At 44.9% G+C, this 22,851-nt stretch overlaps 1 protein-coding gene across 2 annotated transcripts in view; it reads right to left on the bottom strand.

The window, feature by feature from the left end:
• Positions 1 to 321: 321 nt before the first annotated feature.
• Positions 322 to 22,851, bottom strand: part of TRPM8 (transient receptor potential cation channel subfamily M member 8) — a 35,818-nt gene continuing 13,288 nt past the window's right edge. Inside the window, exons 9-26 of one of the 2 annotated variants that reach the window (XM_083865524.1) lie at positions 20,318 to 20,515; positions 19,382 to 19,484; positions 18,739 to 18,857; positions 17,714 to 18,004; positions 17,280 to 17,375; positions 16,576 to 16,705; positions 15,428 to 15,573; positions 14,820 to 14,932; positions 14,023 to 14,230; positions 11,439 to 11,530; positions 10,598 to 10,736; positions 9,688 to 9,859; positions 9,360 to 9,537; positions 6,818 to 7,008; positions 4,989 to 5,088; positions 3,772 to 3,805; positions 2,413 to 2,499; positions 322 to 1,093 (exon numbers count right to left, since the gene is read on the bottom strand). In XM_083865524.1, coding sequence (XP_083721650.1) covers positions 2,449 to 2,499; positions 3,772 to 3,805; positions 4,989 to 5,088; positions 6,818 to 7,008; positions 9,360 to 9,537; positions 9,688 to 9,859; positions 10,598 to 10,736; positions 11,439 to 11,530; positions 14,023 to 14,230; positions 14,820 to 14,932; positions 15,428 to 15,573; positions 16,576 to 16,705; positions 17,280 to 17,375; positions 17,714 to 18,004; positions 18,739 to 18,857; positions 19,382 to 19,484; positions 20,318 to 20,515 — 2,361 coding nt within the window. In that variant the 3' untranslated portion in view covers positions 322 to 1,093; positions 2,413 to 2,448. Of the gene's footprint in view, positions 1,094 to 2,412; positions 2,500 to 3,771; positions 3,806 to 4,988; positions 5,089 to 6,817; positions 7,009 to 9,359; positions 9,538 to 9,687; positions 9,860 to 10,597; positions 10,737 to 11,438; positions 11,531 to 12,393; positions 12,442 to 14,022; positions 14,231 to 14,819; positions 14,933 to 15,427; positions 15,574 to 16,575; positions 16,706 to 17,279; positions 17,376 to 17,713; positions 18,005 to 18,738; positions 18,858 to 19,381; positions 19,485 to 20,317; positions 20,516 to 22,851 lie in introns of those variants that run through there. The other variant, XM_083865523.1, reaches the window with a different exon arrangement.

The following is a 22,851-nucleotide window of genomic DNA, read 5'->3' on the forward strand; positions in this document are numbered from 1 at the left end:
GGGAATGGGCACAGCCCCAGGCACTCTCAAGGATCCACAGGGTGGGAATGCTCTGGTGACTGTGCTGGGCCAGGGGTTGGACTCCATGATCCTTGCAGGTCCTTTCCACTCTGCAGAGTCTATGAGTCCATGATTCCTTGACACTGGGAACAACAACTGATACAAGGCTTTGCCATGCAAATAAATGCCATTTGTAGTGCCTTCAGTTATACCACACAAAATGTGACAAAATTCAGTTGCTATTTTAGACAGCAAGCACAAAGGGCCACCATCTCCATATCAAGCATTTTTTATTTAAAGCTTCCAACAATCTTCTCCATTTCCAAATGCAAACATCAGCAAATGCATGATAGAGAAGTCAAATGAATTCCAACATTCCCAGGATACAAATTTTCACTAAAGAAACCACACAAGGTTACAGGCACACAAGGCCTTTGGAAACACTTCCTACATGAACTGAAGTCTCTACCATGCAGGGCTGTAACAGCTGAACTTCTGCACTGCTGCACAGTTCCAAGTACAGTGAGAAGAATTCCACAGTGTTCATGAACAGTCTGAAATACGGATGACGGGTTGGACCAAAGGCTTTCCAGGGGGGATGATACGAAATCTGCTGCATTTTGGCACACCAGCATTCCAGACCCCAGCAGGTCTGACAGACAGCCCCATGCAAGGAACAAGTGAGATCTGGCTACTACAGGATGGATAGGGAAGGGAGATGGATTCCTTCAGACGAACAATTAGTGCCTGAAGGAAACCCATGCACAGGCTCCTTTGAGTGAAATGGAAAAGCAAAGGGATTTTGGCAACAGCAGCAGAACTCTTGGGAATAGGAGTGCTTTGCAATAGCAGCTTACAAGGACTAATTGCTGCCATTGGACATTAGGGCAGATGAGTTTGGGTAACACGGGAATCATGCCAGGAGATAACAGTCATGTCCTGTTTCACCACAACTTGGCAACAAGCAGAAAGGGCTGTTTGATCAACAAAAATAAAAATAGCAAGAAAATCCTGCTGACTCTTGCTGAGACAGTGACACAGTGGTCCTCCTGTTACTGTCAGCTCCAAGCAATTATTCTTCGTGAATTGGTACCTGCGTGAGCAACAGAAAGAATTGGGAAGTAGAACTCCCAGGCCACCTTAAGGCTTTGCTTTCATCCTCACCACATCAGTTCAGGTGACTGGATGCTTTGTCCAGGGGAGGGTGTCCCTGCCTACAGGAAGAGCTTTAAGTCCCTTCCAACCCAAACCAGTCTTGTATTCTAGGATCTATACTGAGAGGTCCCTTTCCACAACCTCCATCATGAACTGCTGTCCCCTGTCCCCAGGCTGCCCCACTGTTTCAAATTACACCCTGTTTTCCAGCCACACTGCAGCTCCCTCTGATCTGAGCTGGAGCTGTTTAAGCAGCCTTGGACTAAATGGCCTCCGGTGTTCCACTATTCTACAGCCTATTTTTCAGTCAACCTGGGAGTCCAGGGTATCCTAGAACCAGCTCAGGAACTGGTGATCCTTGTGGATTTAATTAGGTGGTTGCAGGTCATTCATGACTAATGAATGGAACTTAGGTCCAGCGAATATTCAGTTCTCCCAGGAAAATGGTGAGCTGGCTGGGGAACGTTTGGCACAAGTTTAAGTTCTCTTGGACAAAATCTCTCCGTGGAAGAAGGAGCCAGGCCCTAATGCCCAGGCAGATCAAGTTGTCCCAGATTATCCCATTTAACAGTTACACTTCTTAACCTGCTGTTTCTAAAGATGACAGTGTTCTCTGCATCCATCAGTATTCTGTCTGGTACCATCCCATCCCACTGGTAGTTTTGGCTCCAAGCCAATTCTTCCTCCAAACTGCAGGCAAAAGGACACAAGGCTCATGACCAGACACTCAACTGGAATGAGGCTTTGTGTCAGCTCTTCACACTGCAGCTTATTGTACAGGACACAGGAAGAGCACAGCAATCCAGCCTAATGCCCCACTTTAATCGTGGAAAAATAAACCTTATTCTTGCACTCACTTCTGTCTTTTCTGTTTGGGTTGCCTGCTCTTCAGAGTTAAAAGGTACCAAGGGTAAAGGGATCCAGCACAGCAACTCCTCTTTTTCTAGAGGGCCTCCAACACAAAGACAACTAAAATAACCTTGGGTTAGTCACTGTTTTTCAAAGGCAAGCGAGCAAACCAAGGTATTTTAAACCGTGCCAAAAATTTATAGAAACTCCAGAAAACTATATTTTTCAGAAAGAAAAAGACAAACGAGGAAGAGAATTCGGGTCTCCTTTCTTTCCCAATCAATACCAGACAACATGAATACAAGCATCAGCAATTAATACTAACTCTCCTTTCAAAGACACACCAATTTAACACCACAAATGCTGGTAACTTTTTCAAGGCAGAGAATGGATTTAAAGAGAGCTTACCCTGCTCTGGTAGCTGCTCTTGGATTTCAGTGGCACTCATTTAATTTTACTAGAAATCTCTTTCAGAAGGCCTCTCAAATCAGAGAGCTTAAAAAAAAAAGAAGTTATTTTTGTAAAGTCCATCTAGCTGAAGGAAAACAATCCTAATGAGTAATGTAAGTAACAAGTAATCCCCTCTTCAAATATTACACCAAATGCAAGAGTGCTTGAAAGGACACTCCCAATTACAGAGTTCATCAGGGGAATTAATGCAGTGAGCCCTGATGCCTCTATTTCAGCAAGTTAAACAGCAGTTACCAGAAGAGAAAAGCAAGAGATGGCTATTTATTTTCAGGAGAGAATTAAGGTTAGCAGATCTCCTTTCAGTTTCAAGAACAGCCACAGACTCACTCACCGTTTCCCTTTCAGTCTGGAAAGCCAGCTATTATTTTGCAATCTAAATTATTGACAGCAATCAAGATACTTACACTGAAGTGTATGTGGGTCTTTCCACCTGTGAACTTCTCAAAAGCCTGTTCTTCATACCAAAGCCACTCCCCACTTCAGAGGCCAAATATGTAATTCAGTCAAGCCTCAGAAAATACCCATTATAAAGGTCTTTTAAGCATCAGAGTCATATAAAGATTAGCTATATGACAATTCTCATAATGTGCTCTCTGGTAGATTATACTGCTTAATTACCCCATGCCTACAGCACCAGAATCCAAACTTGACATACACCTTTGGGAAGGAGACATTTCAAGTGTGTGACACCCCTTCTTCCCATCGGTGTTTCATGGGCCTGTTACACAGCCAAAAGCTGCAGTTTTACTCTAAGATGGAATTACTTTTATTCTATTCCATCCCATAAGGAATACTGAGAAAAACTTCTCCAGTGCTAAGCAAGTGTCTTTCTGCTTCATTTTCCAGCACAGTATGAAGCTCTTGTGGCTTGGAAGGGATGGACCTTACAGCTTACTGTGCTCCACCCCTGCTGTGGGGGCAGGTACACAGGCTGCTCCAAGCCCCAATGTCCAACCTGGCCTTGGACACTTCCAGGGATCCAGGGGCAGCCACAGCTTCTCTGGGCAACCTGGGCCAGGGCATCCCCACCCTCACAGCCAAGAATTTCTTCCCATTATCCCATCTAACCCTGCTCTCAGTTCAAAACCATTCCCTCTTGTCCTAATCGTTTTATGCCCTACATTCCTATCTATGGAATCAAAGCAGCAGGGTGAAAAAAGCCCAATTAAAATAGAGTCCTGGTGACAGTGACAAAGACTGTGCATGACTCTGGGAGGCTCATTTTCCCTACCATGGCCCACTCCCTGCTTTCCCAGAGAGAATCACATTCCCCAGAGCAATCTGAGACAGAAATACCTTTGCATCCAGTTGTCTAAATCGATGCACCATCCTAGAAGCAGAAGGAGAACATGGAACAAAGGGATCAGTCAGATACCAAAGAAAACTTGGCTAATTACCACACCCCAATCCCCCAGTGTTCCTCCATCCTCCCAGGGAGGCAGGGCTGCACATGATTGGCATAATTTTTAGTACAAGTAAATGAACTAACACGAGAATTTTTATTAGCAGGATGCTGTTCCATTTTCCTTCTCAAGACACTTTTGCTTCCAGTACCAAGGAGATGTTTTTGGTATTTTTTGGGCTTCTTATCCAATGCTACATGTCTGTGGGTAGTCTTAAACCAAACTTATTTGTGGACAGCAGTATTCATGCCCACAGATATGGAAGGGTCTGTTTTTTCTTGCCCATTCCCATCAGCTCTCTCTGATTAATAAAGGAAATACTCGAGCTGCCAGAAGTTAGCAAAGTTATGCAATCATACAGAGCAAGTTTTGTTCTCTAGCAGTGTTCTGTTTTCTTGCTTTCTTTCTGTTTCTTTCTCTTACACTGTTACTCTGAAAACACTGAGACAGATCCCAAAGATAATGTTTTCATGAGCTGGCAGTCAAAGAAACATTCAAGTCTAAGTCTCCCAGCTTCAAATATGAGGATTCCAAAGCCTCTTCCCCTCCTCAGAGGTCTTCCCTACCCATGCGACTAAGTACAGACCTCCAAATGGATTACCACTGTGGGAATGTCTGAGATCCCAGGTCTAATGGTAAACATTCTCTGCTAACTGCATAATCATAGAATTATTTGGGCTGGAAAAGATCGGGTCCAACCACTCCTCCAGCACTGCCAGTTCCACCACTAACTTGTGTCCCCAAGTGCCACCTCCACACAGCTTTTAAATCCCCACCTTGAGATGGGAGTGCCACCACTGCTTTGGGTAGCCTGTTCCAGGGCTGGATAGTTCCTTCCATAAAGAACTTTTTCCTAATATCCAACCTAAACTAATGCTACAAGAAGAGTCAGCTGTGGCACTGCTTCCCATGATGAGATCACAAAATGCCATGGGAAGACATTAACTTCTATGCAGCAGAAAAAAACCCACTCTTTCACTTTAGAAATAAAAAGCACATTTATGCTGAGTTTATTTACTTACTCATTAGTTTGTAAACCTTTAGAGCTGCTATAAACTTGCCTTCACTAAAAATGTTCAAGAGAATGAAGATGAAGATGGGCAGACTTACTCTTCTGATGAATCACTTGCTTTTGTATTGATTTTGACAAGGTAATTTTCCTTCATGACAGCTTCCCATGCCAGGATTTCATTGTCCTCATTTCTTGAGCCTGGGAAATGTATTTGAAGAAAAAATACTTAATTTGTCTTTCCAAAGCCAAGATGCAAAAAGGCTGGCTCAGTGTGTGCATTCAGAGGTTAATGATTCCCTTCTCCACATGCTGAGCACTCGAAGCCCCACTGCCCACCTGTGACTCAGCTATGACAGATGTGACACTAATGCCTTTCCCTGAATGTTCCTGGAAACCAGAGTCACTTAAAAATACAAAATATGAGCAGACATAAAACCCAAAAACCTCCAAACAAACAAACACCCCCCCCCCCCCCCCACCTTACAAGCTCCAAAAGTCTTTCTGGACTTTTTTGAGTCTTGGTTAACACAGGTGCCTCTGCTTCAACAGGTATAGGACATTCCAGCAAGTTCCCATCTGGGTTTGAGCTTTCCATTTATATCTACATTATCCCATGTTGGATCATTAAGAGTAACACTTCTAAGCACCATGATGTAGGATTCTTCATTGAACTGAAACACTCCAGAATGATGAAGAATTGTCTTCTTTAAAATGCATTTTGTGGTGGTGCTGTAAATTCAAGAGTTGATACAGAAGAGCCCAGAGGAGGCATCAAAGTCCTCCAGGGTAATACTTCAGCATTTTAGCTGAAGTTCCAAGAGGAATAGCATAAACCACAGGGGTTTAAATGAAAAAATAAAATTAACTGAGACCAAAGAAGTCCAGACCTGGCAAATGGCTGAAGATGCCTTTCTTCCACCCAATGCTCCTTTGACCTCACACAGCCCTCAGCTGTTCTCCCACATTCCAACAAGGATTTAAGCACCCAAATCCCAACCATTTCCCTAAGAGTTAAATGGGGAAAGCAGGACTTCACAACAGTCAATACATCAATGTGCTTCCTTCATGCAGTTCTAAGTTCCTATCATCAGCAAAACCACAATCATTTTCTGGCTCTAATTAACTCTCCCATTCTCTCAGAGCTGCAACATCAACTGTGCATCATTTGAGCAGGAGTATCTGCCATGAAACAGTTTCCCCAGCAAGGAGTCCACTCTGTGATTTGGACAGCCCAGATGATTTTAGTGCTAAGGAATTTTATACCCCAAAGTAGGCTTTTCCTCCTAAACTGGTAACAAATCCAGCTTCTGCTGCAGGGCAGCAGGCAGGTTGCTGATGGATGGGGACAAGCCTGTCAACTCAACTTATGCTTTCTCAGCTGAGAAAACACTGCATTTGCTGGAGTGTGGGGGGAAGCTTGTTAAAACAATTCCTATCTGTGTCCTCTGACAGAGAAATTAAAGGAGAAATAGCTTGAGAACTGACTTGCCACATTTCTGAGGTGGTTTGCTCATTTGGCTACATCCAGAGGGCCAGGAAACTGCTTATTCTCTTTCAGTCACTCCCTAGCAAGCAGAATGAATTACATAAAAGCCAAACCCACAATCTTGCAAAGCAGGAAAACAGCACAGGCAGCCCTGAAGAGTTTGGATTAATCTGATGTCTTAACTGATTTACAGACACAAGGCAATTCTACATCAAAATGGCTCAGACAAGAGAGCACTGGATAAACCTCACTTGAAAATTTCAATCTTACTGAAGAGATTTCCAGCAGCACAGTGGATTTGCATGACAGAGGTCTACATTACCCTTGGACACTTCCCAGCAGAACACAAAATGCCTGGAATAAGCACAGGATGCCACGGAGGAACAGCAGTGCACCTGCTGCAGAGATGACTTTTGGGCAACAAGGAAACATTCAACTCACAACAAATCGATGGCTCTTTGCTTTCTTTGTTACAGCAGCACTTGAAGCATTTCCTCATCACCATGAAGATGTAGGCAAAGATGACAAAGGGGAAGGGGATGGTCAGGCGGCTGCAGTATTCCTGGACCAGGAAAAAACGCTGGAACTTCCACACCTGGTCATTGTTCTCTTGCACTGATCCAACAGTGTAACTGATGGGAAAGAGAACACACCTAGGATTAGCTCTTCAATGAAGAGCTGCATCAGAGCAAAGAAGATTCCTCTACTGCACTAGGGCAGGGTTTTACAGTCACAGAATCCCAGAGTGGTTTGGCTTGGGAGTGACCTTAAAGCCCATCCCATTCCACCCCCTGCTATGAGCAGGGACATGTTCCACCATCCCAGGTTGTTCCAAGCCCCAGTGTCCAACCTGCCCTTGGACACTTTCAGGGATCCAGGGGAGCCACAGCTTCTCTGGGCACCCTGTGCCAGGGCCTCCCCACCTTCACAGGGAACTTCCTTCCAAATTCCTTTCCAATATCCCATCTAATCCTGTCCTCTGGCAGTGGGAAGCCACTTGCCCTTGTCCTGTCACTCCAGACCCTTGTCCTAGGTCCCCCTCCAGCTCTCCTGGAACCTCTTCAGGCCCTGGAAGGGGCTCTGAGCTCCCCCTGGAGCCTTCTCCTCTCCAGGTGAGCACTCCCAGCTCTCCCAGCCTGGCTCCAGAGCAGAGGGGCTCCAGCCCTTGGAGCATCCCCTCTGGACTCATTCCAGCAGCTCCATGTCCTTCTGATGTTAGGGGCCCCAGTCATTCTGAAGGTGGCAATTTTTATTGACTAGGTTATTTAGTTTGTTCTCCTTCTTAGAGAGTTATTTGCAAATAGGAGAAACTAAGATAGTAGGAAACAAACCATTGAAGTTACAAATAAACTGGAAAAAATCTGATTAGGAGGAAAATACTCTATGTGCTTTTACTACCTCAGCTCTGAGCAATCTTCTTCTAGCCTAGACACACGAGAACAAGAAGCTTTTTCACAAGATATTGTGTCTTGTTAACACTTATCAAAAATTTAAGAGCTCCAGCAATTTTTAGTAGAGGTACTAAGGTCACACCAGGCATCGATCAAACCCACGGCACAAAGCACTGTGACCTCAGCAAAGCAACAACCACAGGAGCAAGCAGCTCCCAGGCTGCCTGACCTTTCAGTGTGACATCAAATGGTAGATGGATGCTCCCAAAATGCCTTTGCTGAGAGCCTAATGGACCTTTACATGAGATAAATTAAAACCTTCACCTGGTGAAAATTCTCTTTTTCTTTAAAAGATAAATACAGCTGGCAAAAACTAGAGGGGTTTGCATTGGCATAACAGCATAAACCAAAGCATTTACCATTAAGTGCTGTTAAAGTAAGTGTTCTAGTAAGCATTAAAAGTTTTTAGGGTAGAGCTGGCTTACTGTTAGACTTTCCTTCATTATTGTGAGGTACTCGCACCCCTTCTAGGGAGTATGAGCATGCTTGTCTGTCCCCAGGCACAGATATGCTGTACTCATCCTGGCTGCCTTGGCAAAAATAACAATTCTGACTGTCTTTAGAGTCCGGTTCAGCCTGGGGAGAAAGGTTCAGAACTGAGGGGAGAACAGAACCTAAATATGAGGCATACTCAACTTATCACACATCTCATCTCAGGCCAGGAAACACTGGCAGTTTTCAGATGAGAGAGCCTCATGAGCAGCACCAAGACTCCTGTCAATACTCTTCTTGCCAAAGCAACTTCCTGCCAAGGTACCATCAAAACACAAAAATAAACCAAGTGGTCCTCAAGAATGGTGGCCAGAGGTTTTGAGTACTCTTGTTACATTGTAAGTGAGTGTAAAGTGGAAAAGGAGCAGGGCTGGGAATGGCCAACAGCGCCACAGCCGTAATCCAGCTGCATTCCCAAGTGACACACATCCTGAAGGCAACACACCCTGAAGTCTGATATTAATGACCTCCCACGATTAAATCACAGAAAGAGCTTGCAGTAGGTGCAACAAAGATTTCTGGAAGAAGCTGAGGAAGATGTTCCTGCCCTTACTGGTCTAGAGGTGATGACACTTCTCAAGACCAAGTCCTTTTGCATGTCCCATGGGGATGTGGCCCATTGCTTGTGGCCTAAGTCAGAACAATAAAGGGTGGGCCCCTCAAAGCAGTACCAGACCCATCCTCACCAAACAGCAAATCAGGTTAATAAAACCACAGTGTCCTGAAGAGTGATAATAACTCATGTATTCACTCTAGCAAAGTCACTTGGGCAGCAACTCACACTTGGTAAGGCTCTGACCCACATCATCCTCAGTGTAATTCACAGAGGTTTGTACCACACCCACTGTGCAAGAGGATGCTTAGAGATGGAAGCAAAGGCCAGGCAGCAATCCCTCCCCAGGATGCTGCACCAGCTTCCCCCAGGCTGCTGTGACAGATGCAAGGTCTGGCTTCCTGCAGTTTTCCAGCACTCCACTCCCTTTCCCAGACATATGCCAGAACAGAGATGGCAAGGAAACCATCACTCCTTTGTTACGCACCCGAACATGGCCACAAGGAGGTTCACCAGGAGGATGTTGGTGGAGAGCATGTAAATGCACACAAGGGGAATGGTGATCCACTCTGGGAAGCGGGGCTGGTTGTTGGCATCCAACTCCACGCACAAGGGCTTGGACTCATTCCCAGAAAAAGTGCAGTGGTCAAAGTTGTAGGTGGTACCTCAGAGAGCAAGAGGGGAGAGCCAACAGTGAGCTCCTCATCCTGCTGGGTCCTCCCCTGTCTGCCCCTGCCTCCCCATTAGACTTGGAGGCAAGGGACCAGCACAGGACTGGACAACCTCTAGAAGGAGACCCTCCAGAAGATAAATACCATCAATATCATCAGGGTACTGGCCAAACATGGCCAGGTAGGGCTCGTAGATGACTGAGCGGAAGATCCACTCCCAGCGGTGCTCGTTCTTCCTCAGGATGCCTTGCCTGGCCACTCCAAAGGCCACCATCCATACAGCAAAGAGGAAGAGGAAGAAGAAGACATCTATCATCTGGAAGAGGACAAGAGGCATCAATCAGTGCCCCACTGCAGGTCTGTCGCAAGCCACACATGGATGGCTTTCTACTCCTAACTTCACCAACAGGAATGGTAATAACTGAGCACTCCCATTCAGAAAACTTAAAAAATATTTATGCAACCATAAAAACAAGTCATGTTTTGGAATACAGGATATCCCCTGGCATCAGACAGGCTCCATAAAAGCCTGAACCAGGTGAAAGGACTGTGGCTCACCTCACCCCCTGTGAGATGAAAGCTTCTGGAAATGCCATTCTGGATGGCTTCCAACCAGCATTTACAGCCCAGACACTCTGGCCAATGGTATAATGAATTTCTAGCACTGTCTGAGAGGCTCCTCACCACCCTGTTCCTCAGTGATGGATGCAGTGGAGGACCAAAATCCTCCTCCTGTACCCTCTATCATCACTGTCTTGTTTGGGAGATACTCATGGGAGCAGAAATACCACTGAAACATTTGAGGCATGGAAGACAAAAGCTACCAAGAAGCAAATTTCCCCTGCTGTTCTTCAGCCTGATCCTTATTCTTTCCCTTGACACAGAAAAATGCCCTGCTCTTAATTAGGTCCCATTTAAATCTTAATTCATCCTGTTTAGCAGATTTAACTTGCTGCCATCATCAGAACATGGGGATTTCATTCTTAAGAGGGGAGGGGAAAAAAAGTGTCACATAATTTATTTAGACTCTCTTGAATAGCTGCCAGAATCTTACCATCCTCTGCAGCATAATAATTTTGGGTCCTAGATTCCTGCTAACTGTGAAAATATGGATGAGCCTCAGGGTAAAAACTATGTAGTCCAAACAGAAAATTACTCTCCCGGAATACCAAGAGCTTTCATCAGAGTGAAGCCTGATGGAGACAGCAAAAGAAAACAAAGAGAAGCCTTGGGTGAATCATGCAGAAATCAGGTAAGAACACACTGAAACATCAAAATGGAGAGTGGAATGCAAGTAACTGGAAAGCAGAGCACAGCTATCCAGGGTCCAATGGCCGCCCCCATCTAATAACAGGTGACAGAGATGGTTAATGCACACTTTGTTTTCACCCTTTCTTCCTGACATGCATCATCCCTGCATTTTTTCTCTTCTCCTTAGAGCTATTAACAACAAAGAAACTTGTACCTGGAGCTACTCCCACAGCCTCCCAAACCACCACAGTGCAACAAGGACTAAGTTACAGCTGACTGAACAATTGGTTTGGAAAATGTTTTTCCATCACTTCTTTGCTATGGTTTTTAATTCACTCCATCGTGTAAAACAGCTTCTGGGAGATAATGACATTGTTAGGCTGTTGTAGGGACAATCACAGACCTCCTAAATATAACACAAAGCCCAGGTGGTCAAACTACATAGCCAGTAAGAGGAGCCACAGAAGATCCTAAAGATTCTCCTGACCTATTTTTTTTTTTTTCTCAAGTCAACACTTATCAGTGTTTGGGGCCTTCATAAAGGGAATTTCATTAACACATTGCTCCCCAAAAATTCATAACCAGTTGTAAACCCACCAAGGAAGCAAAGCCATAACATGGACACAAGAGAAGGCACTACTCACCTGAACACAATCCCTGCTATGAAGTAGAAGATTGCAAGGGTATCCATAACATTCCACAGGTCTGAGAAATACTTGCTGCCGTTCATGTACCACTGGGAAGGAAAAAGAACAGAAAGTAACCCCCACAGAGCACAGTTTTCCTTGCCCAATTAACTTTTTGTCACACAATATTTAACACCAGAGTTCAGGTGGCTTTCAATTTCCCCAGAAAGAGGGGTTTAATGTATCCAGCAATGCCACAAGGTACTGGCAACATGGTTTTTTGGGTCTTGGTGTGACCCAAGAACCACAGTGGAGGGAAGCAGGGTCAGTTTAAGGGCAGCTGATGCATCCTGGCTTCTCTCCCTTCACAGAGCTCATTCACTAATCTGCCCCCAGCTACACGCACATGCTTTGGATCCAAGATGCAGATTTAATTAATTCCTTTAATTACACAGCTCTCTATTTCTGAATTGCAAGTCTAGTGAGAATCCCTGCTCATTCACAGACAGACTTGCACTGCAGCCTGGATCCAAAGTCTGTGCAAGAACCAACTTCTGGAGTCAATTCAGAGGTGACTCATAAGGACAAGCAGCTTAATCAGGACAAAACTCTGCCAGGCCTGGAGAAAAACTGTATCCCCAATCATAATTCTTTTAAATTCCAGTTTTTATTGATATAATCAAAGCTTTGGAGACTACTGCTCAGTGAATCTCTAAATGGCATATCCAGGGAAAGCAATTCTGCCCTTAGTACTTCAATGGAAAACAGAAATCAAAGGGAGTTTTCTCCTAGGTGCTGTCTCTGCCCAGTTGCTCCCTAAATCAAACAACTGCGACTGAGGTGCAGGTCACTCCTCTGAATTCCAAGCAGTTCCCACTGCTGAGAGGAGAAGTGCACAGGGGTTCTGTCCACATTCCTTCTCCACTGCAGAAAACAAGGCTTTCCTTCACACCCCACCAGTCTATCCACTCACCTGGCTGGAGGCTGCCTCCATGTTCTAAGGAGGCAGCAGGGAAAAGGCCTCTCCGATTTCACTATGGCCACGACAGCTCTAAATATGGGACTGGGAGCAGCTCCAGCTACTTACAAATCCCTGGGACCCCCAGAACTGAAAGCAGGGCTGAGCCAGTGGCTTACAGTTCAGAGACTGTTCCTGACCGAGAACTGATTTCTCCCCAGAACGGGTTATCTGACTGCAGCAGCTACAGTGGGACCCCAGGTAAGCTGCTCTTCCCTTGCCTTGGATGCGAAAACAAAATCTGACATATCCCTCTCTTTCTTTTCTTTAAATATAAAGGACACAGACACAATTTTGGTGCAGAGTGAGACCAATGCATACATGGTCTATCTCAGGGGAAGCCGGGGAGGAACATCCCTGAGAAGTTTAGAGGACTGGAACACTGCTCTGCTCTCCGCTCCATTTCTCCTCCTCAGGAAAACAGCTCTGCAGCCAGAACATGGACTTAAGATAACTCTAAATCTTCAATAAAGTCTCTGTTTTAGCTGCCTCCACTGCCAAATTGGTACAGTCTGGCCTCCAGTTACTAATGGGAATTGCAGCAGTTCTGCCTGCTCAGGGTAGTGAGAAAAAGGGACATTGCCAGGAAAATAAGGTTTCTATCACTAAGGCTCTCCCCAGGACTTTTGCTGGGTATACACAGGATGTGCAAGGACAGGTCCAGAGACACCAGAACCTAAATTAGTAGAAACAAACACTCCATTAGTGTTTTCATGGCAAGAAAGTCTTTTACTTTTCCCCCCATTTCCTTAGCAAGTAAAGTTGCCATAAACAGGGTTCCACTTTGACTATTAAAAAGGGAAAAGACCACAGTAACAGCTGCATCAGAAATGTCATCTGAGCTCACATAAAAACTGTTATTGCAGGGTGGGATGATCCAGCAGATCACCCACAAACACTCGTGAGGTGACCCAGGCCTTACAGGAGAGTCAGAAAGCAGCACTGCACCAAACCCACTGCTCTTCCGACTCCCCCAGCATCCTCCAACTGTTCTGACCATAGACTGGCAAAGACCAGCTTGCCCCAAACCCACCACATTTCATGTGAAGTGAGGAGAAGATACTAGCTAAGTGGCTGGGTATAAAGGCAATCCCATATGCTGTTCCCACACCACAGGTAGCCCAGAGCTGGCCCCTGATTCTACACCAAACCAGCAAAAATGGTACAGATTATTAAAAGCTACATAGAAACGCATAAAGTTATGTGACTTTTTGGTAAAATAAAAAATAAAGGGGGTGGAATGTAGAGAAGAGTGGAAGGAATTACTTAATCTAAAGATATGCACCAAGATAAACGTGCTAAATCTAACCCTGTATTATCAACTCCCTTGGCAAGCCAAGCATTCCTGGGAAACACCTGTACTGGCATCAGCTTATCCTCTTGGTGCACAGACACTGCAGCTACAGGGGCACAAGCAGAATTAAACATCAGAGGAAAAAACCCCCTCACTGAGCCCTGAGCATCTCTGCTAGGAAGTGCCTCCCCTGAGCACCAGCCTGCACTGCCTTGGAGGGGAAAAAACCACAAGGCTGTGGCTCTAACACTAAACTCTCTGGGGCTGCAAGCGCTGCCTACTTGTCTCACTTCATCACAAAGCAGAATGAAGACCAGCACGTAAAGGATGATCTCCAGGGCCGTGGGTTCCTTCTGGAAATCCATAAGCAATACGTAGGCGAAGAGCAACAGGAAAGCAATGTAGAAGATGACGTTCCAGGAGAAGACCACAAAGGGAGAGGTGAAGAAAGACACATAATATAAGAAGAGTTTCTTACTCTTCTCCACAGGCTTTTTCCTGAGAAATTAAAAGAGGGAAAAGGTCTCAAAGCATAGCTTTTATGCCTGGAAACATTTGTGTTCTTCACAGTGGAAGTGAGAAGCGTGCAAAGTCTAGCTCAGGATGTTACTTTGGAGGTAAAGACATCCTGCATCCACTGCCCTCAGGCACTCCAGTAAACTGGTACATCTTCCAGCTTGGATGGGGCTTGGAGACACCTGGGATAGTGGAAAGTTTCCCTGCTCATTGCAGGGGTTGGAACAAGCTTTAAGGTCCCTTCCAACCCAAATTATCCTGTGATTCCATGATCTTAAATCCAAGATAGAGTGAAACACAAACTGTTGAAAGCTCATTTGGCTTTTTAATAACTTTATCTAAGACTGACTGAACACTAGAACAGCTTCCCCAGAGTGGTTGTGGAGTCTCCACCCCTGGAGACATCCAAAACTGGACATAGACCTGGGTGACCTGCTCCAGCTGACCCTGTATGAGCACAGGGTTGGATTGGATGGTCTCCACCCAGCCTGACTTGCTGTAAGATTCTACAATTAACTAACTTGCTTTCCCTCTGAAAAATTTTCCCACTAATGAAAAGTCAGTTGATTACCTGAATGAGATGAAACCACAGCCTATTAAAGGGAAAAAGAACAGGCACATTATGATCTTCCAGTTCTTAGTGTCTCTTGAAATCTCTCCATACCATTGCTTGGAAAGGAAATTCTGCAGGGAAGAAGGAAACACCCTCACACTTGGTCTGACAGCAAAAAAATAATCTAGAAATGCTATTTTAGAACATCTGCTTTTGTAAAAATAAACCCCAAACTCTGAGATTTCAATCAAAATACTAGAGATTTCTGTTTCAACAGAACAGAAAGCCTTTTACATTAGTAACAGCATGCTGGCTCTTTAGGGCAGCCATCCTCCATCTATGTGATGAAGAGTTAAAAATGAGGCTGAGCAGGACTTGACCTGATTGATAAAACACTTATAAACCATTGCATTATATGCAATGCTCATCCATGCTGGGTGTTACATCCACACTGTGCCTGCCCAAAGCAGGAAGCACTTCAGGCAGTTCTTTATTATCCAGTTCATTATGATTTATAGCCCCAAGTCAAGATTTTTCCCCTCCTGATGTGTGGGTAGAGGAGCCACACCTTGTGTCAGAGCACAAGAGACACAGTGACATGTTCGCCTTCCTTTCACTGCCATTACCTGCACTCCTGGCTGGGCAATAAACTGCTGGTCTCTGGCTTCCACTGCTAGTTCCAGGCAGTTGCTCCCTCCCCAGGCTTCACAGGAGTAAGTCAGCAGCTGCTCAGCCAGGTCTTCATCATTGCTGTAGCACTCGGTGAAAAGCTCTGGAAAAAAGAAGCAGCTCCACACTGAGCTCCAACTTCTACTTCCCACCAACCTGGGTGCAAATATCTTTAGTATAATATTTGTAATATAAAAGTGTGTAGACAAGAGACCTTTTCACATTTTCAGCACTGCAGAATGACTGTGCATCCCTTTACAACACTACTTCAACTCTGGATACAGGATTCATGTCTGATAGAAAACTAACACTACATCACACAGAGAGCATTTAGTTCTGTGCTGAAAAAAACCTGAGTTTTTCCTTAAATGACTCAGTAAATCTACTTGTTTCATCCTCTTTTCTTAAATTCCTTTTGGCACTGATCTAATGAATTATAGTCAGTCCAAAATTAACAGTAGAGTTGAAAAAATCAGAATCTGATGCTTTTTCACTGGGAAATGCACTGTTCACCCATTCACTCCTTAGTGTCTTGCTAAGGCCTGAGGGATGTAGATACCTTTTAAAAAGCCTATTAAAGCAGTTTTTGCTTTGTGGAATAGGAGACACACTCTGGAAACAAGCAAGGTATTTCCAGCATGGCCTTGAGCTGGTCCTTATAAAGTCACAGAATCAACAATCTACTTTTTACCTGCAACTTGTTCTCACTCCCCCAAAAGTACTCCCACAAATCTTAAGGGTGGTTTTTCCCAACTCTGAATACTACCAGTACTCATGTGGAAAGTTTCCCCTTTTCCATATTCTCCTTCCTGTTTGTGGGCACCCTTCTTCAGCCTTACCAGTATAGCTAAGTAGCTTTTCTTCCCCATGAAAGAAATTCTCCACCTCAAAAAATTCCCTCCACTTCATGACACTTTTGAAGCCAAGCTCTTAAGACATAAAATTTCTACTGGGAAGAAATTATATGGAAGGAATTTCCAAGCAGTAAAATCACATGTTGACATAAAAGAAAAATGCATTTAATGTTATATATCTAAGTTTTTAATTCCCTGGTCTCTGACCCTTCCCACTAAATTTCTAAAGGACTCACAGAACAGGCACTTACCTACTGCTCTTGTCTCATACTCATTAGCGAGTTCCTCAGACTCACCAGCAGCATTTATATCATTCTTCACCTTGGCCATGCTTTTCAGGAGCTTACTGGCCCCCAGGGCTGCCAAAGTGCAGCCTCTGGTCTGTGGAGAGAGAGTAAAATCATGCAAATCCCTCTGAGAAGGGAACATGATCATAGAATCCTGAAACCACAATGATTTGGGCTGAAAAGGACCTTAAAGACCATTTTATCCCAACCCCCTGCCACAGGCAGGGACACATTCCACTATACCAGGTGGAAGCCTTTAAAAATGATCCTGCATTTTACAGCTTCTCAGTTCCCAGTACAGAATGATCTGTTTGATTCTACAACCATTAAATTACTGTCTAATCCAAATTAAAAATTGGATTTCAATCAAACACCTGGAATCAGAACCCATCCATGCTTTGGAATAGGTGGGAACTGGGGATCCCAGCTTGAGCACAGATGACACCATACAATGGATGTGGACAGCTGACTCACACACAACCTTAGGAAATGAAAGTATGAAGTCCACACCCAGATACAAGATAGGCAATATAAAACCTACTGAGAGTCATCTAGCAATTATCTCTTGTGTTTGAAGCTGGATGTGGAACCTTCAAAGGCTGATAAACCAAAGACACAGAACCCCACTGCACTGCCTGCAAAGAGGAATAAAGGAGAACTCAACTTACTTGCTCCCAAATGACTTTGGACAACTCCTTCTTGTTCTGAAGAACTGACCAAATAAAGAGAGCTTGCAGGGGGTGCCTTGTGATAGGACACTCCTCCTGAAAGACAGAGCAAGAACTCGGACCTAAGCTTGCCAATACATGCAAACTTAGAACAAATCTGAGCCTGGACTCTCCTGGTTTTGTATTTTCTTCCTTTCACAGGCACCCCCCCACCAGTCCCTTCTCTTAGCTCTCTGCCAGTTGTGACACACTACTCTGAGTTAGGTTACATTTGATATTTCTATTAAAGCCTCATATTTGACAAGGAAGAATCAGTCTCCCTGTTTTTCCTGAAGCTGGCATTAAAGAATATTTGTGTAAAAGGCACTTCCTGCTTTAACCACTGCAGTCCAAATAACCTCATTCACAGCAGGATCAAACTGCTCCTCACTCACTGAGAGCTGTATCTCCATCTCATCCTTGCTGTTTTTGTAATCTCTTTTGAAACCTCTCCGGAAATCCTCCACCATCTTCCACACGAAGGTGAGGAGGGCGTCATTGTAGGAGTTCTTGGCGATCTGCAGGTTCTTGAACACCAGGCTGCTGAAGTTGTTGGTGTACAGCTCCCTCAGGACCTCTGTGGTGAGGAACTTCCGCAGATTCAAGCCGTTTTCCAGGAAGAGCCGGACAAACTTGGGCCTATCTTTCACCAGGGCTGTGAACATCACATCCTGTAGGTCAGCAGACTAGGACGAAATGGAAAAGCAAATGTTAGGGATAACATGAGACATGTAAATTTTATCTAAGGTCTGATGCATGGTCATTGTCACATTTTCATCAGAATCAGGGGATTTTTTTTCTGTGCACAATTGCCTTTTCTGGACGGCCCAGAGCATTTCTGGCATGGGGAGATCACCTTTCTAACCAGTGATGATAGAATGGATCATCATGGAATGATGGACCATGGCTTTATAGACTATCCTGACTGGGTTACTTGGAAAGGACACACAAGAATCATGGAGTCCAACTCCCTGCCCTGCACAGACACCACAATAATCCCACCCTGTGCATCCTCGAGAGTGTTGTTCAAAGGCTCCTGGAGCTCTGGCAACCTCAGGGCTGTGCCCATTCCCTGGGGAGCCTGGGCAGTGCCCAGCACCCTCTGGGGGAAGAACCTTTTCCTGATCTCCAGCCTGACCCTGCCCTGGCACAGCTCCAGCCATTCCCTGGGGTCCTGTCCCTGTGACAGCAGAAATGGGAGCTGCCCCTTGTGAGGAAGCAGCAGCTGCCAAGGAGGTGTGACCTCCTCTTCTCCAGGCTGAATGGAATGTGACAGTCAGTGCAGGATCAATAGAATAGAATTCTCTCTCCAATAGAATAATATTCTCTTAACAGAGAGGCTGAGGTGCTGAGACAGTGGCTCCTGCTGGGGTGTGTCCCTCCCCACAGCTCCCAGCACTCACTCAGAAGGGGGCTGTACCTCCCAGTTTCGGTCATTGGTGAAGATCTCATCACTGGCCAGGTCCAGCTGGTTCCACTCCAGCAGCAGCTTCAGCTGCCCGTTCCAGTTATCCCTGTCATGCTCATTGGTGCTGAAAGCTGCAGATGAGGAACAATCTCAGGCACATTTATCAGCTCTGGTTCTTACACTGCCAGGACAAGACTCCTTCCAAGTGGCTTTCCCCAGACTCAAGCACATCTTCCCGACTGGGGGCTGGAGGATGCTGGAGGCTCAGGGATGTATTTATGGTCCAAGAGCACCTCATAACCAAGATCACCACAAGGCTTCCTTCAGGCTGCTCAGAGTCCTGCCAGAGTCCTGCACCCTCTACACAAGAGAGATTCCACAGGATTCCCAATGGAGCCCTACCAGCATCCCCAAGGCTCTCCAAACTGCCGTCCCAAATTACCTGGTTTGGGTCTTTCCCACACTGAGAGGACTCGTTACTGCTGCTGTAGCCTGCCCACAGCCCTTCAGAGGAAGAGAGGCTCCACACTGTGGCAAGACCTTAGCTCTAAGGAGATGGCACTGCCCTAAGGAAACCTGTTCTAGAGAATAAATAGCTATCCCTTTTCCATTTATTATTAAATCCCCAAACAAACCCAGAAAAACAATTACTTGCCTTTGTACAGAGCAAAGGAAATGGCATTGCTCACAATTTCATCTCCAGCTTCTTCTATTTTGATCACTGTCAGTAAATGAGGGCTCTCAAGGACTTCTTTGATCTACAAAAAAAAAAAAAAAAAAAAAAAAAAAAAAAAAAAAAAAAAAAAAATTTGTGTTTCAAAGCTATCAAGGCTGTTTAGTAGCAGATCTCCTAGATTATTTTAAAAAGAAATTTGCCACCACATCATAGCAAAGCTGCTTCTCATCAGTCCTGGGTTTTAACAAATTTAAACGAGCCCAAATAGAAGTAGATAATGAGTTTGATTTTAAAGTCACCAAAGGACAACATTAATTATCCTCTGAACACAGAGCAAATATCTATGATTCCCCTATGCAGATCATCTTTAACAAGAAGATGTAATCTCCGTAATTAGAAGCGACTCTAAGTAGAAAAGGTTGTGACAGCACAAGTTCCAACTTATGTCAAGCAGGTTAGTTTGTAAGAGAGCAGTCTCTACACCTCCTTGTGCTTTGTGAAAACCACATAATTTCTCACATAATGAAGCTTTGTAGAGTTAATTTAATATTAGCACATAGAAGACAAACAATCTTGGCCACTTCTGATGCAGCAGGAGGTACACTCCAAAGCAGCCCAGCAGAAGCTGTGAGGAGTGCAACACTGCCTTCAGCAGCTCCACACTCTACAGGGAAGAAATCCTTCTGGAACCTTCTTAGCTTTGCTGTGACCAGACAAGTGCTGACTTGACTGCAGCCCACCCAGTGCTTTTGTTCCAATCCCTGGAGATTCAGAATTTTCCTTCTTTAAATCTACACAGATACAACATGGCAAGGAGCCCTGCACATCCTGTAGGTATCACCAGACAGCAACACTCCTGACTTGGAAGTCACCAGCTGCTCCCTCAACCCTCCTCCCACAGCACCCCACACTCACCCACTTGATCCAGCTCTCAGTCTCCTCTTCTGAGAGCCTGGAAATGGTGCGAGGCAGGAACCTGAGCAGGCTCTCCTTGACACAGGAGGAAGCAAGAGTGCCCTCAGCCTCCACCAGGCTGGCAATGACATCAGCAATGCGCCCCGAGCCCTCCACCACCACACAGGGGATCTTGCTCTTGATGGCCACGTTGATGGACTAAGGAGACAGAGGAGAGCACTTGAAGCATGACTCTCACTAGAGCCTTACTATTGAATAAGGAAGCCTAGAGAACAACAGAAATCCATGGTCCACAGCAGTATTTTTATTATTATCCACTGATACATTACCAGTGACAGCTCTTTAAAGCCTCATCCATCTAATGACAGGGCCCCACAGAGACTGAGGGTCTGAAATCACCATCTACCAAATTTTCATAGACTCACAGAACAATTTGTGTTGGGAGGGATCTCAAAGCACATCTTGTTCTGACATGGGCAGGGACACCTTCCACTAGACCAGGCTGCTCAGTTTTAGAGTGGATCAGCAGATTAGGACAATTGCCAAGTGGAAATGGCATTCAGGTCACACAACAGTGCTGCTCAGCTACAGTCACGGCTGGTTTATGGCACAGCATTGCTCAGCTGAGACCAAGGGCTCTGGATTTATTTGCTGGAGGAAGAAGCAGCAATGTTTTACAGAGAGATCACTTCTGTGGCATCACAAGAGCATCAAACTCTAATGTTACTGAAATCTCCAAGTAGCTGCTCACATGATTTCTCACACAGCATCATAGTATGTGGATTAATAGCAAGACAAATCTACTGAAATCACGCTGGAAGGACCATTAACCCTCCTGGTGCAAAGACCACTGTAGGAGAGACTGATTTCATTTGCATCACTACACTGAGAACAGAGTCACAGCATAAGCTGGCTGCCAGCAAACTGTACAAAGGGAGTTGATGCAAGTTATCATCAAACACTGGAAAGACATAACATCTATTAGTTAAGAGAATTTCTTGAGAACAAAAAAATAAATCAACTTGGAGTTGTCAAAACTGTGTGCACATTCCTCCTGTCAACTGGAGAGCAGGTCTCTGACAAAGGCAAGGAGGTTTTTCTTATCAGCTAGATTAAAGTGGTTTTCTGAAGAAAGGTTCAGCTAAAGTGCATGTTCTACATCACAGGGAATTTAAAACAGAAGCTTGGAACAGTTTTACTTCTTCCTTGCTAATGTTGATTCTTGACATCGTGCACCAGTCACAGAAGCTGAGAAGGAGGGAGCCTTTTCTGGCCAGCACTGCTAAGACCAAGGCATGGCAAGGACAGACATCCACACCAAGGACTCTGCTGAGGCATTTGGGCTGGTCAGAGACTCAATTTACTCCTTAAAAAAGGCTTCACCTACAAATGAGCAAGAGGGCAGGCACAAATATCTCAGTGCACTTACAACACTGAGAAATAAAAACTCAGCATGACAAAACAGCCTCAAGTTGCACCAGGAGAGGTTTAGGTTGGATACCACAAAAAATTCTTCACTGAAAGGGTTGTCAAGGACTGGAACAGGCTGCTTAAGGAAGTCACCATTCCTGAAGCGCTCAAAAAATTCGTGGATGCAGCATCTGAGGACATGGTTCAGTGGTGAACATAATGGTGCTATGTTGACCACTGGACTTCAGGATCTTAGGTCTTTCCCAACTTCAATGTTATCATGATCCTACGAAATAGCCAAGAGAGTGGCATGAACCCTTAACTGAACCATCATCCAGGTACTTCCCAGAGGAACCTCTTGCCAAGAATTATGCATTTGACCTAACAAGGCTTTTACTCATTCTGCTTAGGCAGCTGCTAAGTCTGTGTTATGTATCACTGCCTAACAGTGGTTTGAGGTCTCTCCAAATGCTGCACAGCTACAGCACCTGGCAGTCAGTCAGTTCCTTCAATGATGGCCAAATCCTTTCTCAAACATCAGCAATTTAGAACTAAAATGAAATGGAGATACTCAACACAACCCTTTGAGCACAGCTTTCCTCCCTCTCAAACTTGAATGAATGCTTCATTCCATCTCAGGACCCCTGATTAACACTGCATCTGCATTCATCTACAACTGGGCAAAGATAAAATTCATCATATGAATGGAACCAAACCCCCAGGAAGCATCCAGGGAGGCTGGGGTAATGATCTGGAATTTCACACACTGCTTCAGATCAATTAACACCAGCACGGAAATGGTGGCAGAGATCATGCTTTGAAATTACATTGTTTATCCTCCTGACAAGCCAAATAGTTTGATTAACCTCAACAATAACAGCACAGCTCTTGTCAGAACAGGAAGTACCAAGGTAACATCTACAACAAAATACTCATAAATATCATGCTGCTTTAACTTTATTTTTGCTACATCCTACTCTCTTGCAAAATCCAGTCCCTTTCCCAGCTCTTTAGCACAGGCTAAATCAGCTCTTCCAGTAGTTGGTCAGAGCATGTCCTCACTGTTACTGCTCCCTTCCCACACAGCCTGACTGCACATACCCTCACTTTGAAAACCCTGGGTC

Source organism: Zosterops lateralis (assembly GCF_965231275.1).
Source record: "Zosterops lateralis genome assembly, chromosome: 7".
NCBI lineage: Eukaryota > Metazoa > Chordata > Aves > Passeriformes > Zosteropidae > Zosterops > Zosterops lateralis.